General features: G+C 43.1%; 1 protein-coding gene across 4 annotated transcripts in view; it reads left to right on the top strand.

Moving 5' to 3' along the window:
• The window catches only part of LOC143923735 (sodium channel protein type 2 subunit alpha-like), a 351,076-nt gene that overhangs the window by 189,253 nt on the left and 142,947 nt on the right, over nucleotides 1–18,876 (top strand). For all 4 annotated transcript variants that reach the window (XR_013261775.1, XR_013261774.1, XM_077447556.1 and 1 more), the window contains exons 11-13: nucleotides 3,244–3,546; nucleotides 8,395–8,724; nucleotides 17,539–17,671. Coding sequence is in view for 2 of the 4 variants with exons in the window: in XM_077447556.1 (XP_077303682.1) it covers nucleotides 3,244–3,546; nucleotides 8,395–8,724; nucleotides 17,539–17,671 (766 nt within the window). In the remaining 2 variants the exon portion in view is untranslated. The remainder of the gene's footprint in view (nucleotides 1–3,243; nucleotides 3,547–8,394; nucleotides 8,725–17,538; nucleotides 17,672–18,876) is intronic.

The following is an 18,876-nucleotide window of genomic DNA, read 5'->3' as shown; positions in this document are numbered from 1 at the left end:
ATGGAAACGCACAACAAAGGCTATGAATACTTATGTGTGATTTTTTATTTTATTTATTTTTTTATAAATTTGCAAAGATTTCCAACAAACTTCTTTCAGGTTGTCATTTTGGGTTATTATTTGTAGAATTTTGAAGAAAATAATGAATTTAATCCATTTTGGAATAAGGCTGTAACAAAATGTGGAAAAAGTGAAGCGCTGTGAATACTTCCGGATGCACTGAAGCTTTAAATAGAAAACCATTTTTAGTTAGGATGATCCTCTAGCAATTTATAGGCAGTCTTTCAGAACAATGTCATGTATAATTTATCAACACAAAATATTAAAAGGGTAAGATTTATTAAATCACAAGATAAATACACACAGCTGAAAAAAATCGTACTGTAAGAATAAATCTATTAGCATGAAATAACGCCATGTAACTGTATCCTCAGGCAACAAAATCATTACAGGTAGCGCATAATATGACTATGAAACACAAAGTACATTACAAATGAATAATTAATTATAGAGCAGAACAGAAAATACCACTGCATACAGAACTTATCTGTTTTATATCAAGAATTAATAAAATACACCTGTAAAAATACCGTGCCAAAAGTATTTAAAACTGAACTAGGTTCTGCACACAAGGTTTTTGCAGATAGAACACTTTCCATAGAAAATTATTTTTCATGTTTTGGTAATTGCTGAGCTCCAGGTAGATATACCATACAAGCAGTGGCGGCCCGTTCATTAGGGGCGCATGGGCGCCACCCCCCCATCTGTGTGTCCAGTCTCCTAATCTACATGCAGTGTGCCGGATGCATGGATTCCAATGGGGGGGGGTGTCTTTTTTTGAAGCAGGTGATTAGAGACAGAGGCTCTAATAGGCTTCAAAAAAGGGTGAGCCCACCCAGTTGTGTCACAATAGAATATCCACTATTGTTACACTGATCCTCCTCAGGACCCACTTCCTGATTGGCCGAAAGGAACGACGATCCTATTGGATGCCTAGGAGGAGGAGACCTTTTGGACCTTGCCTCCCCAGGGATTGTTGGAAACTCCATAAATATTCAGGCTGCAGCCTCTGTTCCTTCGCCCTATAAGTTCCAGAACTGTCCAGAGAGTTCCAGAAGCCAGGGGGAGGTAACAGAGCCACAGCCTTTGAAGCACTGCACAGCCTCCCTAAACAAAATTACCCATGGTCCCATGCCTGCAGGGGAGCCAAACTACATTTACCTACACTAGCAGGCTACATATTTATAGGATAAAAGCATAAATGAATAGCATAATTTGTAACTGTAAACATATTTTGTAGTTATGTTCTAAAACCGTAAAAAAAAAAAAAACTTTCCATAGGATTATATGGCCATTTAACATTATTTATGTATGTTATTTACCAGTAAAAAAACTCCCTTGTGTAGACATTCAAAAGCCCTGAGACTGCTGCTGGGTGCCGCCATCTTGGATGTGACTTCAGAGATATAAATTTAAGAGGCACTGGGATTTCATTTTGTGTTCAAACAATTTAAATAAAAGAAAAGCTAAAAAGCTTACTGACTCTGGTAAGGCAGTTCTCAAACAAATAGGTTATTAGTACCTGTACTCAAACTATAGAAGTAATGAGCGCCAAACCAAAAAGTGAAAGAGTCCAAGATGCCTTTAATTATTAATAATTTAATCAAGCAAAGCATGCAACGTGTTTCAGGGCAACAAAACTCCCCCTCCATCAGGTCTTAAAATGGGATTATAAATTGTATGAAGAAACTATAACCAAATGGATCTACTCCTCTGCCACTGAACACATAATTACAAGGAGAATGTATACCAAACCATATATAGATCCATTGGATTATAATGTCTTCTGAATTCATTAGTGTACTTACATTCGAAGACCTGAAAAAGAGGGAGTTTTGTTGCTCCCGAAACATGTTGGCTGTTTTGGTTTTATCAAATTATGAATGCATGAAGGCATCTTGGACTCTTTTACCTTTTGGTTTGGCACTTGCTGTTTCTATATTTTGGATTTGACATCAGCAGCCCAAGCAGACTCAGAGCTATCAATCAGTTGACACTCTGTAATTTCTCCCTACATTCCTCCCTCAGCTGAGCATCTACATAAAAGGCTATATAGGGAGTTGAAGGAAGGGGTGGAGGACACAGAGAGTAATTAGACACTAAATTGAAAACCAAATCTCCTGCGCTTGAGACCCCAAATCATCACTGACTGTGGAAACTGCACACTGGACCTCACGCAACTTGGATACTGTGCCTCTCCACTCTTCCTCCAGACACCGGGACCTCGATTTCCAAATGAAATGCAAAATTTTCCACAGTCCATGATGTTTTGGGGAGCCATGTCATTTTCTGGTGTTGGTCCACTGTGTTTTATCAAGTCCAAAGTCAGTGCAGCCCTCTACCAGGAAATTCTAGAGCACATCATGCTTCTCTCTGCTGACCAGCTTTATGGAGATGCTGATTTCATTTTTCAGCAGGACTTGGTACTTTTGGCAGTGTGGGCAGGTGCCAATGCCTGGTTTAATAATCATGGTACCACTGTGCTGGATTGGCCAGCAAACTTGCCTGACCTAAACCCCATTGAGAATCTGTATGGTATTCTCAAAAGGAAGATAAGAGACACCAGACCTAACAATGCAGACAAGCCGGAGGCCACTATCAAAGCAACCTGGGCTTCAATAACACCTTAGCAGTGCCACAGGCTGATCACCAACATGCCACGCCACATTAATGCAGTAATTCATGCAAAAAGAGCCCTGACCAAGTATTGAGTGCATACTTTACTGTGCATGGACATCATGTTTAGTAAGCCAACATTTCTGTATTAAAAATTCTTTTTTTTATTGGTTTTATGTAATATTAAAATTTTCGGAGATACTGAATTTTGGGTTTTCACTAGCTGTAAGCCATAATCAAAATTAAAAGAAATAATTGATTAAAATACATCACTCTGTGTATAACCCATCTATATAAAACATATGAGTTTCACATTCTGAATTGAATTACTGAAATAAAATACATTTTGGTGATATTCAAATTTTATGAGATGCACCTGTATATACTCACAAACAATTATATCACTTGGGCATAACAAAGTCCAGAAAGTGCTCCGACTACTCTGGTCTGATAGGCAAGTTCTAAAATTGAGATGAATTTCTAAAAAAACGGACGTGTTGTACAATTATTTCCATGCTACCATTAATACTACTATCACATATCAATACACTTTGTACACCACTGCAGGCTGTAGCGGCAGGAGCTGAGACAATGGGAGAGTCCCAGGTCCTAAGTGAAGAAGGTGAAATGGATGACCCTTCAGAGACCTCTTCTATAATATCAAAGCTAAGTTCTAAGAGTGCCAAAGACCGGAAGAACTGGAAGACCCAAAGAGAAAATGTTGAACAGTGTGCGAAGGAAGAGGAGAAAAGGGATGAGGAGAAATATTGTATATCTGCATCTGAAGACAGTGCAAAGAGGAAAGGCTATCACTTTACTAGGGAAGCCCATCAGTTGGAGTATTATAGGAAGGCATCATCCCCGAGAGAGGTAAGATATTATTTTGCAGCAATAGTTCAAACGGTGGATGGCGCTGCTCTTTACCTCCTATCTAAAAGGACATCAATACTTGTAAATACCAACACTTGAAAATATTAGCTGCCCTGTTAAGGTGTGATACACCCTTTGCTGCTCAAAAAATATCAGCAAAAAAGGGCGCTCAATATAAAGTGGGTGTGTCCTAATATAGGGGTGTGGGAAACCATAAGTTATGGGCTATAAGAATCTAGCCTTATACAATTATATGGTGGGTACTCAGATATATACAAATATGAATGTATAAATAAGCTAGATGTTGCTAGTAGAGATCCCAATAGCCAATAAGTGAGTGGTTCTCAACTCCTATCCTCAGGACCCACTAACAGGCCAGATTTTAAGTATGACCTTGGAGAGATGCAGACTGGAATACTGCAATCACCAAACAGCAAATGATATCACCTGTGGTGTATTTCAGTTATCGTGCAAACCTGGCCTGTTCTGAGGCTAATTAAATGCAGATAAGGCACCAAGTGAGTTTAATTACCACCTTAATCAGCCACAGAACCTGTGTAATTAATATGTGTTCGGGTTTAAAGGGATGAGGTGGCAACTATACGCTCCACACCCCAGATGCAGTGAACTCTTACCAAAATGATGCGGCTGACAAAGCAGACAAAATGCAGTTTAGATCAATTCATTTGGAATGTACTCCACTCCTTTTGTCTCCTTCTCGGTTCTTCACAAGAAGTGGATACGATTTTGGGTCATGGTGCATGCAATGAAAATGTCCAGAAACAATTCATTGCGCAACAGGTTTATTAAAACAATCTAGCAAACAAATGCAGTAGAATACTACTCACAACACATGCAACCCAACTGGAATGTGTGCTTCAACGTGTGTCCCATGGCCACCGGGTCAGCGCGTGTGACTGTAGTATAGGCTGATGGGACAATAGAGTAGGGAAGGCGATAGGGTTGCCACCTCATCCCTTTAAACCCAAACACATATGAATTACAAAGGTTCTGGGGCTAATTTAATGCTGATAAGGCACCAAGTGAGTTTAATTATCACTTTAATCAGCCACAGAACCTGTGTAATTAATATGTGTTCGGGTTTAAAGGGATGAGGTGGGAACCCTATAAGGTGAGGTGGCTGTCTTTTCAATGTATTACGCGGCGTTCACATATTCAGTCACACACGCCGACCCGGTGGCCACGGGAAAAAAAACTTTTCTCATGATGCAGGAATTGGAGCAGATCTAAGGTCTATGGCACTGGCACACCAGTTGTACAGTATAATGCATGGAAATGGATACCTAAAGTAGAACTAAAGGCAAAACAGTTTATTTCATTTTGGATAGAGTAAGGGAGAGTTATAACCCCTGTGAGGGCTTATAAATGCTTTAGTTGTCACTAGAAGTTCTGGTGGCAACTGTCTCATAGAGGATTTAACTCATGTTCAAAGTGAAGGGAACTCTCCCCAACCTGTTATTTTTAGCTGTGCCCCATGGGGGAGATTTCCCTTCATTTCCTGTCCCAAGGCAAAACAGGAGAGGAGTCCCTGCAAATTAAGGGAATTCTTTAGGGACCCCCAGTTCACCAGAACTAGTGTCCCCATTGGAAGATATCCCCCTATTACGTTTCTGGGGACAACCCAAGATTTGGGATTTTCTTTTACTTTCACTTTCAATGATAATGGTAAACAGGACAAATAGAGAGGGTGAATCTACTTAAAGTGGTTGTAAACCCTTACAACCAACTTTGACCTACAGGTAAGCCTAGATTAAGGCTTACCTGTAGGTCCAAGAAATATCTCCTAAACCTATACAGTTTATGAGATATTTACCTGAAGACAGCCACCGCTGTCTACGGCGCATGCGCCGTAGACAGCGGCATGCAGGCGCACTGGGCAGGCCGCAGATCGCGGCAACATGCCGCGAGTGTCGGCTCCCGTGCGCATGCGCGGGAGTGACGTCATCGTGGCTCCGGCGAATCACAGCGCCGGAGCCGCGACACCCGGAAGTCGCTCCGGGATACATGGCAGTGGCGAAGAGGAAGACGGAGGACCACTTCGGGGGCTTCGTTCTCAGGTAAGTTATTCATAATGAGCTAGTATGCTATGTATACAAGCTCATTATGCCTTTGCCTTACAGGGTGCGTTTAAAAAAAAAAAAAAATTGCCTTTACTTCCTCTTTAACGGGGGTACAGACAGCAATTAATAACTGACAGAAGTTCTAATCCCTCTCCACTCTGTTCAAAACCAAGTTTTGCCTTCAGTTATACATTAATGTGAAAAAGGACATTGACCTCGGAGTTAGAAATCCTTTCAGGTTTTTACTGCTGTCTATGTTCTAACTGGAGAGAATCACCATCCTTGTCTTGGTAACCACCTTCACCGGTCTGGAAGTGAACGACAATCTCACTTTGTAGAGGTTTCCTTTCCATTCCTTTCACTACAAGACAGGGAATTAAAAGAAATCTCTTCAATGGGACACAGAAAGTAAAAAATAACAGCTTGGGAAGATTTCCCTTCACTTTGAACATGAGTTAGACCTGATTCACAACTACTGTAAGTATTTTTAGTGCTTTTTGCAGATTTGCACTACAGTCCATTCAACATGGTTTCCTACACGTTCTGTAGTGCAAATCTGCAAAATGCAAAAAGCACTAAAAATGCAGGCCTTTAGCTGTATTCACACCTGAGCGTATCGTTTTCAGGCATTTTTCGCGTGTTTTCTTTAAGCTTTTTTTTTCAGCTTTTTTACAAGCCTTTTCAAAGTGTTTTTGAAGTGTGTTATAAGCATTTTCACAGGTTCAGGCATTTTTGTTTAGCCAATTTAAGCACTATGGGGAGGAGAGGGAGAGGAAATTTAGGGTGGAGAAATGCTATTTAAACGGTTTTACGATTTTACAAGCGTTTTTCTGCTCAAGTCAGGCGTTTCTATTGAAGTCTATGGGGCCAAAAACTATTATAATCTGCCAAAAAAGAAGCTCATGTACTTTTTTGAGCTTCAGGTGATTTGCATCAGGTGACAAAACGCTCATATGTGAACAGGTGTCATTTAAATGAATGGGATTTTGCTTGTTGGGCATTTTGGAACTTTTGAGATTAGCATTTTTTACGAGGTGAAAACGCTCAGGTGTGAATGCAAGACAAAGTACATTCGATTATGTGTGCTCGATCAGCCAAATAGAGAGAGAATGGGTAATTAGAACTCTCTTTCACATCGAATTCATGTGGAGAGGTACATTTGTGGCACAAGGACAGTTGAAGTGTTTTCAGATAAACTGACTGTGGATGGCTGCTAGCTTGTGAAAGGCTAGAAGTAACTCTGTGGAAGGCAAAGGCAGAAGGAGAGCAGCGCCATCTAAGTGCAGCATTATTAAGACATTTTATTCCATAAAAGACAATTGGGAACTCACAAGATGTATGAGATGTCAGCGCATGTGGGATTAATAATATGGTTCATCCGCTCGCGCGTTCTGAGCATGCACGCTCCTTCATCAGGCTATATATATATACACACACACACTATACTCCCCGCTCTGTCTCCAACTGGAACTGATGTACACCACTGTCTGTGAGCCGTCCTGAGTGTTTGGAAGCGCTGGAAACCACTGGCGTCCCTGGACCCATCAGCTGGCTTTTCACCAGTGATAAGATCATCTTCCCCACAAGCGGATGAACCACATCATTAATCCCACATGCTCTGACATCTCATACATCTCAGTAGTTACCAATTGTATTTTATGGAATAAAATGTCTTAATAATGCTGCACTTAGATGGCACTCTCTCCTGTCTTTGTCAGGTGCAAATACAGCAATGTGCACAACTGCCTCGGCTGTCTGGGACTCTCCCTCCTTATTGGCTGAGACACAGCAGTAGTGCCATTGGCTCCCGCTGCTGTCAATCAAAGTCAGATAGCAAATCAGAAGAGAGAGGGTGGCGGGGCTGAACCACGGCTCCGCTTCTGAATGGACACGCATTAGCAGGAAATTTTGACCGGGTCTCTATGGAGCACATATCTCCGCTGCAGCTCTGGTGTGAACATGCACAGGAGCCCTGTGTGTCTTTTGGTCCATTTCAGGTCCAAATTCTGCCAAACATTCGGGCTGAAATCGCACCTGAAATGGCGAATGGGGACGCACCGGACCCCTGCTGTGAGCAGTATGCAAAGATAGTGTAAACCCGGCCTGAATCCCATATGAGACAGTTGCCACCAGAACAGATCACCTTTGGAAAATGTACCCCTCATTACTCTTCTAGTGACAACTAAAGGATTTTGGATTTTAACAGTGATCACCAGAAACAATATAGAGCAGGGATATGCAATTAGCGGACCTCCAGCTGTTGCAGAACTACAAGTCCCATGAGGCATAGCAAGACCCTGACAGCCACAAGCATGACATCCAGAGGCAGAGGCATGATGGGACTTGTAGTTTTGCAACAGCTGGAGGTCCACTAATTGCATATCCCTAATATAGAGGATGAATCTCCTCAGCAGGGATGCAGACAATTATAAATAAAACCTGACAGGAGTTCTAACCCTTCATTATGATATTCAAAAGAAGAAGATCAAGTTTTGTCCCTATAGAAACTTAAAGGGGTAGATTTATAAAGCTGTGAATTTGACACTCGCCAAACATTCTCTGCAGGTGAATCTTGTTTTAAATGACAGTGATTGATTCACCATCAGTGAATGTTTGGTGAAGGACACATTCACTGCTTATAAATGGTCCCCTGTTTAGGTGTTGATTTGTTGTAAAGTACTGTTTAGCACTGTATTTGAGATTATATTAGTCATGCATTTCTTTCCTGTCACTTCTAAATCAAATTCCGTTGTTTTTGGTTTTGCAGTCACAGTTGAGTGTCCGTGGCCCCCTGTTAACCCCTAGACGTAATAGCAGAGTCAGCATTTTCAGTTTCAGAGATCCCGCTAGGGATGTGGGGTCAGAGAATGATTTTGCTGATGATGAACATAGCACTTTTGAAGATAATGAAAAGGATTCTGTATCTCTGCCGGGTAGACAAGGAGACCGGCGTAACAGCAACGCCAGCTTGACGAGTCGATCATCTAGGATTCTGCCTTTACTTCCTATGAATGGTAAAATGCACAGTACCGTGGACTGCAATGGAGTGGTCTCCTTGGTCAGCGGGTCCGGGGCTCCTGCTGGACTTTATCCTGAGGTAATGTTTTTTTTTTCCTAAAGAAGATGGGCATCTTTTGGGTAAATGGATGGTTGGAGGACGTCTACACACTAGGGTTGCCACCTTTTCTTCAAGCCTAACCCAAACACTTTAGTGGCACTGCAATTTATTTTTTAGTATACAAAACAAATGAAAAACAAATTGTAGTACAAATAAATGGAAAACCTGTATAACCTTTTGAAAAATTGTGCTGCACCAAAACGCATGGTGATTTTTTTTTACCATACATTTTGCTGAAGGTGAATCAGGGCATAAGCAAGGTGTGTGGTGTGTGATTGTGCCATTAAGACTTATGCCGCGTACACACGGTCGAACTGTTTGACATACTTAGTCCGTTGAAACACATTTCAGCGGACAATCCGCTCGTGTGTGGGCTTCAGCGGACTTTTTCAGCGTGCAGTCCGGAGTACTAAGAATTTAGGTTTTTCCAAAAATCTGTCCGTCGTACTTTGGTTTCAGCGGACAATACGGTCGTCAGTATGCTAGTCCGACGGACTAAGAATGGCACATGCCCAGAAAGGATTTACAGGGCTTTGCTGTGTCTTGGACTTCCTATTTCTAGTCCCGTCGTACGTGCTGTACGTCATCGCGCAAGCTTTCGTCGGACTGTTTGGGTATCCGTGTGTGGTCAAGTCCGTTCAGTGGAAAGTACGCCGGATTGTCCGTCGGATTGTATGACGGACTAAGTACGTCAAACAGTTCGACCGTGTGTACGCGGCATAAATGACACCACTGTACACCTGCAAAAGGGCTGTGTGTGTTTTTGTGCATCTCAGGAATTCCGCTCACATTCCTGCAATGCAAAAATCTCCAACAAGGGCAGCAGTAATAAATACAAATTCAAGGAGGTCTGAATTGCTCTTTAATATACCATAAACATAGGCTAATCACATCCATATTTCAAGTAAAGAGAGTCCCCCTTACATTAGGTGCCCCCATCAGATTCCCCCCTTACATTAGGTGCCCCCATCAGATGCCTCCCTTGCATTAGGTGCCCCATCAGACTCCCCCCCCATCACATTAGATGCCCCCATCAGACTCCCCCCTACATTAGGTGCCCCAATCAGTGTCCCCTCCGTACATCAGTTGTCCCCATCAGAGTCCCCCCTTACATCAGGTGCCCATATCCAAGTCACCCCTTATATCAGATGCCCCCATCAAAGTCCCTCTTAAATCAGGTGACCCCATCAGAGTCCGTCTACACATCTCAGTCCCCTGTTACATCAGATGTCCCTCTACACATCAGAGTTGTCACCCCCTTGCCTCCCCCCTCTACTCACAGATCATAAACTGCAAACAAGGCAGCCCCCTCTTTCTTCTGTCCGGTCTCCAGACAGACTGTCTTCACTCCCTTGCAGTGCCACGCTGAGACTGAGCAGGAAGTGTGTTACTGGCAGGATCACCGGGTGAAAATAAAGCTGAACCACAGGGAAAATACAAATCTTCCCCATACACTGCAAAGTTAATTGCTCTTTTAGGTATAGTGCACACTGGAAAAAGCAATCTTACCCACTCCCACAGGCTCACTTTACTCTGCTAGATTGGTCCCCGCAGCCTCTGCTTGTCTATGCTGCCAGTCATAGGTCTCCTGATGCTGTTAACTATAATGCAGGGTCCATAGGGACAATCCGATGCCAGAGCATAGGGCAGTAAAAGATAACACTGGCTGCTGGAGTTTGCGGAGGATCAGGTAAATAAAAAGGCTTTTTCCCGTACTCTAGACCTAAACAAGCATTTAACCCTAGCAGTGCCAGAGCAGCCCTGCCACAAGGAAACATTTTTCATTTTACAGGCTTTAATCGCTTGCTGACCTTATAACATAGATGTACGTCGGCAAGGTGACTCTTCTGGGCTGGATCATGTACTACGTACGTAATCCAGCACTTCCGTGTAGGGGGCGTGTGTGATTATACACAGCAGATGCCAATCAGAGGGTGCAGGCCAATAGATGACCGCCGGCACCCGCCAATCCTCTGGAACACACACAGGACAGAACTCTGCAAACAAGAGTTGTGTACTATCAGTGGGAAAACTATAGCTTTTCTTTCCCATTGCTTCCCTTAGTAAAAGCACTACGCAGTTTACACATAAACACTGGCTAGACACACATTTAACCCTTTGATCACCCTAGCTGTTTAACCACTTCCCATGCAGTCATCCATCCATCATTAGGACAGTGACAGTGCATATTTTTAGCACTGATCACTATGTTAGTGTCAATGGTTCCCAAAAAGTGTCAGTATGGGGTTTATTTACTAAAGCTAGAGAGGGCAAAATTAGTCACAATTCTGCAGAGAAACTAATCAGCTTCTAACCTCAGCTTGTTTTATTAAGTTGTAAAGTCAGAATGTTTTTTATCTTAATGCATTCTATGCAATAAGATAAGAAGCCTTCTATGCGCAGCAGCCCCCTCAGCCCCCTAATACTTACCTAAGCCCCATCTGTCCAGCGATGTCCACAAGTTCCTCGACCGTCCCTGACTCTCCCTCTTGATTGTCTGAGACACAGCAGCAGCAAAACTGGCTCCCACGGTTGTCAATCAGTCAGTTAGCCAATCAGGGGAGAGAGGGGGCGAGGCTGAATGGCAGCTCTGTGTCTGAATGGACACACAGAGCTGCAGCCCATAGCAAGCTCCTTACTGTGGGGGCCCCCATAGCAAGCTGCTTACTGTGGGGGCACTCAATAGGAGGGAGGGGCCAGGAGCAGCGAACAGGGACCCGAGAAGAGGAGAGGAGGATCCAGGCTGCCCTGTGCAAAACCAACTGCACATAGGAGGTAAGTACAATATGTTCTTTTTTTAACAAGACTTTACAATCATTTTAAGCTTTAGCAATAAAACCTGGAAGTTTCTCTGTAGAATTGTTACACATTTTTATTCCACATACACACTATCTGAATTACTCCTCGGAAAAAGCTCTGATGGTTTTCCCATATGAATTCCGACGGAATTCCGCTCAAACTGTCTTGCCTACACACGGTCACACCAAATTCCGACCGCTAAGAACGCGGTGACGTTCAACACGTAGGACAGGACTAGAAAAAAGGAAGTTCAATACCTAGTAGCCAATAGTTTCCATCTCGTAGTTGAATCTGAACATACGTGAGTTTTTGCATGTCGGAATTGCATACACATGATTGTAATTTCCGATAGAAATTTTTTCTATCAGGAAATTTGAGAACATGCTATCAAATTTTTGCTGGCAGGAATTTGACCAACTAAATTCCGATGGAGCATGCAAACAGTCGCATTTTCCAATGAAAAGCTCTCATCGGTCTTTTGCTGGCTGAAATTCTGATCGTGTGTATGCTGCATTAGTGTCAGAATATCCACCGCAATATCTCAGTCCCGCTATAAGTGGCTAATCGCCACCATTACTATAAAAGTCTATTGTATATCCCATAGCTTGTTGATGCTATACCTTTTGTGCAAGCCAATCAATATACACATATGCCCTGTCCCCAAGGTCGGACTTTCCGAGGACAAAATCCGTCAGATTTTTTCCGACGGATTTTGGCCCAAACTTGTCTTGCATACACACGGTCGCACAACGTTTTTGTAAAATCCGATCGTTCTGAATGCGATGATGTAGAACACGTACAATGGGACTGTAAGGCCGCGTACACACGCGCGGACTGTTCGCCCAACTTTGTCCGTCAAACAGTTTCGGCAAGCAGTCCGCTCAAAATTAGCATGGACGGACATGGCCACACACGACGGACGAACAGTTTGCTGAAACCGTGCGCGATGACGTGAACGGCACGTACGACGGGACGAAAAATACGACGTCCTATACACTGCATTATAACTTTCGGCGTGTAAATCCTTTCTGAGCATGTGCGGAACTTAGTTTGACGAACAAGCCTACACACGAGCGGACTGTTCGCTGAAACAAGGTTTCAGCGGACAGTTTTTCGGAAATTCCGTAAAACCTTGTTCGTCAAACTGTCCGCTGAAACTGTCCGCTGAAAGCCCACACACGAGCGGACTGTCCGCCCAAACACTGTTCAGCGGACAAAGTTGGACGAACAGTCCGCCCGTGTGTACGCGGCCTAAACGGGCCAGTAGCCAATAGCTTTCATCTCGTAGTTTATTCTGAGCATGTGTGGCACTTTGTCCATCGGAATTGTTTGCACATGATTGGATTTTGTTGTTGGAAAATTTTAGATCCAGCTCTCAAACTTTGTGTGTCAGAAATTCTGACGGAAAAAGTCAGATGGAGCCCACACACGATCGCATTGTTTCCGCCAACACGATCTGGTTGCACATTTTCCATCAGAAAGTCCAACCGTGTGTACAGGGCATTATTGGGATTTTTGTTACCACAAATATTTTGCAGAATACATATTGACCTAAATTTAGAAAGAAATGTTATTTTTTACATTTTTTTATTGGATATGTTTTATAGCAGAAAGTAAAAAATATTGTTTTTTTTTTGTTTTGTTTTTTTAATTTTGGGTTTTTTTTGTTTAAAGCGCAAAAAAATGCAGAGGTGATCAAATACCACCAAAAGAAAGCTTTATTTGTGGGAAAACATTTTTTTTCTTTTGGGGTACAGCATTGCATGACTGTACAATTGTCAGTTAAAGTAGTGCAGTGGTGTATCGCTAAAAATGGTCTGGTCATGAAGGGGGGTAAATCTTCTGGGGGTCCAGTGGTTAAGGAAACAAAAGCCTTAGGCCCCTTTCTCACTGACTGTCCTATCAGTTTTTCAGGCAGTCCTGATCGGACCTTGAAGTCTCTGATAGCTGACATCCGCTGCTATCCAATCCAGTCCTGCTCGCAAATCCAGACGGAGTGTGGTCCTATTTTCCATCCGTCTGGCAGTTCGGATCGGATGGCATCGGACAGAAATGGCCAGGCGGTCCTTTTCACCTGATTGAGCTATGAGCATGTCCGCTTTGCACAGTGAGTTTAGATGGACCTGTCATCGGAGGCGCCTGTGTAAAAGGGGCCTTAAGATAACAAATGTGGCCATCACATCCAAGGGCTGGCAAGCTGCAAATGATAACATCTTTGTTTTTGGATCTAGATATACCTTAAAGCGGAGTACCGTAGTCAGCAGCTACAAATACAGCGGACAAGTAAAAAGCGCAACACACTAGTACATCAGAAGTAACCCTATACAGTCCATAATAGTCCAAAATAGTTATAAGGTGAGTAGTGGACCCGTGTAGCAAGTCTGCGCCAATAGAGACCAGAAGCCAAATTCCAATGAAGCTGAGAGAAAAACAAGGAGAGGGGCGCCTCTGAGTGTATAAGTAAAACACTTTAATAGTAAAAACAATATCAACTCATAATGGAGAAGGATTTCTTGAGTAGCTGGTAACATGGCCTTTAGATGATAGATATAGTATTACATACCATTTTTTAAGGCTTGGTAATTTAACCCTTCCGCGTGCTCCTTCACCCCCCCCCCCCCTTTACCAGCCTTTCCAAACCCCTTCCCCTTCTTTCCCCTCCCCCTTTTTAATTTTTATTTTCCCTTTACCGATACTTGTGCAAATACTCGGTATCGGCATCGATACTAGTATCGGTGTAACCCTAATTCCGATGTTTATGGTTTAAATCGATGCACATACACTTTTTAGTGAGTAATAATGTTTTCCTACATCATCTCCAAATGCATTTAATTTTGACCCCTCCCCCTGCGCCACTATATCAGACTGTCCACTCATCCCATCCCCTATGCTTGAAAAAGGAGCGCGGCTGCCACAACACTTAGAAACGCATTGCATCCTTGTGACGTCATTGCCCTGTGCCCCGCTGCCCCATGCACTCCAAGCCTCGTTTTGGATTACACACCGCATGGCCTTCTTCTACCTCAAGTGGTTACAAGCGAGAACTTCAGGAGAAGCAGCATTGAGAAATACGGCTCTGACAGTTCACCGCCCCCATCCTTTCAGGAAATCGGATGTGGTTGCCATATCTTCCATACTACCAGCGAGAAGTGGAATTACCATGACCTGGTCACCCATCCTGCTCCTGGACATTATTCAGCCCACAGATGTGCTCTACTTTACCTTCTCCAATGAGAGTTCATATTGTTTTTACTATTAAAGTGTTTTACTTATACACTCAGACGCTCCCCTCTTCTTGTTTTGCTACAAATATTGCAGCTGCTAACTTTTGATATTAGGACACTTACCTGTCCAGGGTTCCCGCGATGTTGGCACGCCAGCTGATTTTCAGGTTCTCGGGTGCCTCCGCCACCATTCGTGGTAAGGGAAACCGGCAGTGAAGACTTTCAGCTTCACAGCTGGTTCCCTACTGCGCATGCGTGAAGCACACTGCGCTTTCTAACTGGCCCGGCGTCGGAGGAAGGAGGAGGGGGGCCAAACATCTGAGTGACGTCAGCGTGGCACAGTCTCCCAGAAGTGGGGATGTGTACCTGTCAAAAACAGGTACCCATCCCATCCTTCCTCCTGAAAGGTGCCAACTGTGGCATCGGAGGGGGGGAGGAAGCTTTTCTACTTTTGGGTGGAACTCCGCCTTAAGATAACTAATGTGGCCATCACATCCAAGGGCTGGCAAGCTGCAAACGATAACATCTTTGTTTTGAGGTTTAGATTTACCTTAAAACAATATAGATTTTATATCAAGTCTATATTCTTAAATCAAGTTAACTAATTAGTGTAGAAAGATACCAACTCACACGAAATCTGTTCCCCGAGGAAATGCTTACAGCTATTTACAGCTATCAAACACAATGTTTTGACATATATAATGTATAAACAGCATGAACCGCAATGGAATGGAATGTATGTGTTTTCCCCAATCGAAGGTTTCTTCATATAATAGCCACATATTGTATCACTCTGTTTTGCAAGTCACTTGATTTTTCTAATGTTTTGGAAAAATCATACAGCGCACGTTATGAATTTACAGGTGACACGGACGTCAAACTACCCATAAGTGACTTATTTTAAGGTTGTGTGCGTGGGCATGTTGTCATTTCAGTAGAACCACTGGGGAATGTACAGTTCAGGGAGTGAAGTGACATTCAGAGGTGCTTTTACAATCCCCTTCGCCAAATTACCCTCCCACTTAATCGTAGCGCAATTATGAGTGATGTACCGGTAATTGTGGCAGGTTTACAATAGTGAAGATCTTTCAAGATTGGAGTTCCGGTGGATGTACTAAGGCGATATTGTGTGGGAGATCACCTCAGCAAAGCATGACTGATGTGAATATTTGAATAAGAGCTGCAATAATATCCCATAGAATTGGGTCTAACAAGGGGGAGGGCAGCGGGGGAAGCTGCCATGGGGTGCATAGAGGACAAGGAGTACAATATCACTTAGCAGAGAACAAAAGGCCTGACCATAATGCTTATGTACATTTCCTTATTTATTATAGACTTGGGCATTAGGCAAGCAAGGCTAAGGCTGGCGCAATATACGCAGCATAAACACATCTATCATTTGTCACAAGCAGGACCCATTGGTGCTCGAGGTCCATGTTGTATGGCCTGATGCTATAGTTCTCTGGATTGCTCAGTCTGCTTTTTGCAACTAATTGGAAGGTTTATGGACTGATACGTTAGTCTAAGATCTTTTTTTAAATGGTTTAACTCTAAAAAAAAAATGTATGCAGTATATTGCAGCTTACCAATCTTTAACCACTTGCCTACTGGGTACTTTACCCCCTTCCTTCCTAGGCCAACTTTTAGCTTTCAGCGCTGTCACACTTTGAATGACAATTGCGTGGTCATGCTACACTGTACCCAATAGACATTTTAATCATTTTTTTCATAGAAATAGAGCTTTCTTTTGGTGGTATTTAATCAATGCTGGGTTTTTTACTTTTTGCTAAAAAACAAAACAAAAAAAGACCAAAAATTAAAAAATAAAATAAAGTTTTTCTCAGTTTCTGTCAGTAAATTTTGTAAATAAGTAATTTTTCCCCTTCACTGATGTGTGCTGATGAGGCAGCGCTGATGGGCACTGATAGGCTGCACTGATGGGCACTGACTAGGTGGCACTGATGAGGAGGCACTAATATGCCGCACTGATAGGCGGCACTGAAGGGCACTGATTAGATAGCACTGATGAGGCACTTATATGCCACACTGATGGGCACTGATAGGTGCCACTCATAGGTGGCACTGATGGGCACTGATAGGTGACACTGATGGGCAGCACTGGTGGTCAATGATAGGCAGCACGAATATGCAGCACTGATGGGCAGATCTGGGCGGCACTAATGAGCAGGCACTGAAAGGCAGCACTGACTGGCATCACTAATGGGCACTGCTGGGGCTGTACTGTAATTAGGGCATTAATGATCAGTGCCCTGATTACCTGTGCAGGTCTCCCCTGCCAGGAGATTCTGCTGATTGGCTCTCTTCGCCACATACATATGACGGCACCCCAGAATGAGAGCGCATCCCACCCACCGTCATTTTACTATACGGCGGGCAGAAAGTGGTTAAAGTGGGTCTAAAGGAAGAAGGTTTTTCACTTGAATGCATTCTATGCATTAAGATAAAAAATGCCTTCTGTGTGCAGCAGGCCCCCTAATACTTATCTGAGCTCCCTCTTAATCACTTAATCACTTCTGGAAGAATGGTCAAACATTCCCATAGACACACTCCTAAACCTTGTGGACAGCCTTCCCAGAAGAGATTAAGCTGTTATAGCTGCAAAGGGTGGGCCAAATCAATATTGAACCCTACGGACTAAGACTGGGATGCCATTAAAGTTCATGTGCGTGTAAAGGCAGGCATCCCAATACTTTTGGTAATATAGTGTATATATTGACAGTAGAATAACAGGCTACATTCTGACTTCCAGGGCACCACCACAGAGACTGATGTAAACAGAAGAAGACCAAGTTCATACAAAATTTCCATGGACTTGCTGGAAGACCCATCTGCCAGACAAAGGGCTCTCAGTATTGCTACAATTTTAACAAATACAATGGAAGGTAAGACATTGAAATGAACTATTTACATATACACAGATTAAAGCTGAACGTTCCTTCCAGCCTTTTAGACCTAAAAGGATCCAGAGAGCGTGAAATGACAGACGGTGCCATCAAAAGCTTAGTCCAAGGAACGAAGTATTACCAGCATAACATTTTTTTTTCTTTTTTAATTTCTAGCAAAACTGACAGCAGGACATTTCTCCTCCCACCCTCTCGCCATTTAGGGATCACATGGTCATTGCAGCCTAAAGAAGGGTCCCCAAGTGGCTCCGAAACTTTGATGATGAATAAATGTCCTGTGATTTGGTTTGCTAAAAAATTGTGTTCTGTTGATACCTCATACCTTGCACAGCTCTGTCTAGTACTGGACACTAAGACAATTATTGATATTGCTGTCCTAAAGTGGTAGTAAACTGCGGCTTTCTAAAAAAAAAAAAAAAAAAAAAAAATCCCCTGCAAGGCAATAGTATAATATGCCAGTATGCATTGTATACTAGCACCTATGAAATAATTACCTTAGAACAAAGCCCTCAAGAGGTGCGCTGTCATCGCTGACAGGGCTTCCATCTTCCCCCAGTCTTCCTTCTAGGTTCGCAGGCTTCTGTTGTATGAGTGGCCGGGAGCACAATGATGTCATTGTCAGATGGAGCCCTCGGCTACAGCACAGAGCTCTGAAGGCACGGTATGCCGGACCCTCAGAGCGCATGCACCATTGACATCACTGGCTGCATCCAATGTGAATATCTCCTAAACACTGCAAGTTTAGGAGATATTCATTGTACCTACAGGAAAGCCTTATTCAAGGATTACCTAATAGGTACAAGATCAAAAAATGAGTTTGCTGCCACTTTAAAGTACTGATGATGATGCAAATAATCTGGTTCCTGGGCAGGTAGCTTCTACACCCTGGAGCATCACAACGATCCCATTGACTTGTAGAGTAATGTAACAAAAATTGAAATTGAAGCTCTGCACCACTGCTAAGAGGTCCGGATACAACTTTATTCCAATACAATTTAGGGGGACAATGCAAAGAGTAGCCAACACATTTTGGGGGTCCAAAGATGCCCCCTTCATCAGGACTTGAAAACGTTATTTCTTCCAGAGCGATTACAAGCATAGGCCTTGCCAGCAGCTGGTCTGACAGCCTTTTATTGTTACTTAAAGCACAGCCAGGCAGATGACAACACTTATGCCACGTACAC

Source organism: Lithobates pipiens, unplaced genomic scaffold (genome assembly GCF_037356315.1).
Source record: "Lithobates pipiens isolate NorthernLeopardFrog02 unplaced genomic scaffold, aLitPip1_a1.2 Scaffold_22, whole genome shotgun sequence".
Classification (NCBI taxonomy): Eukaryota; Metazoa; Chordata; class Amphibia; order Anura; family Ranidae; genus Lithobates; species Lithobates pipiens.
Note: the sequence above shows the minus strand (reverse complement) of the source record. Positions and strands in the feature narration are given on the sequence as shown.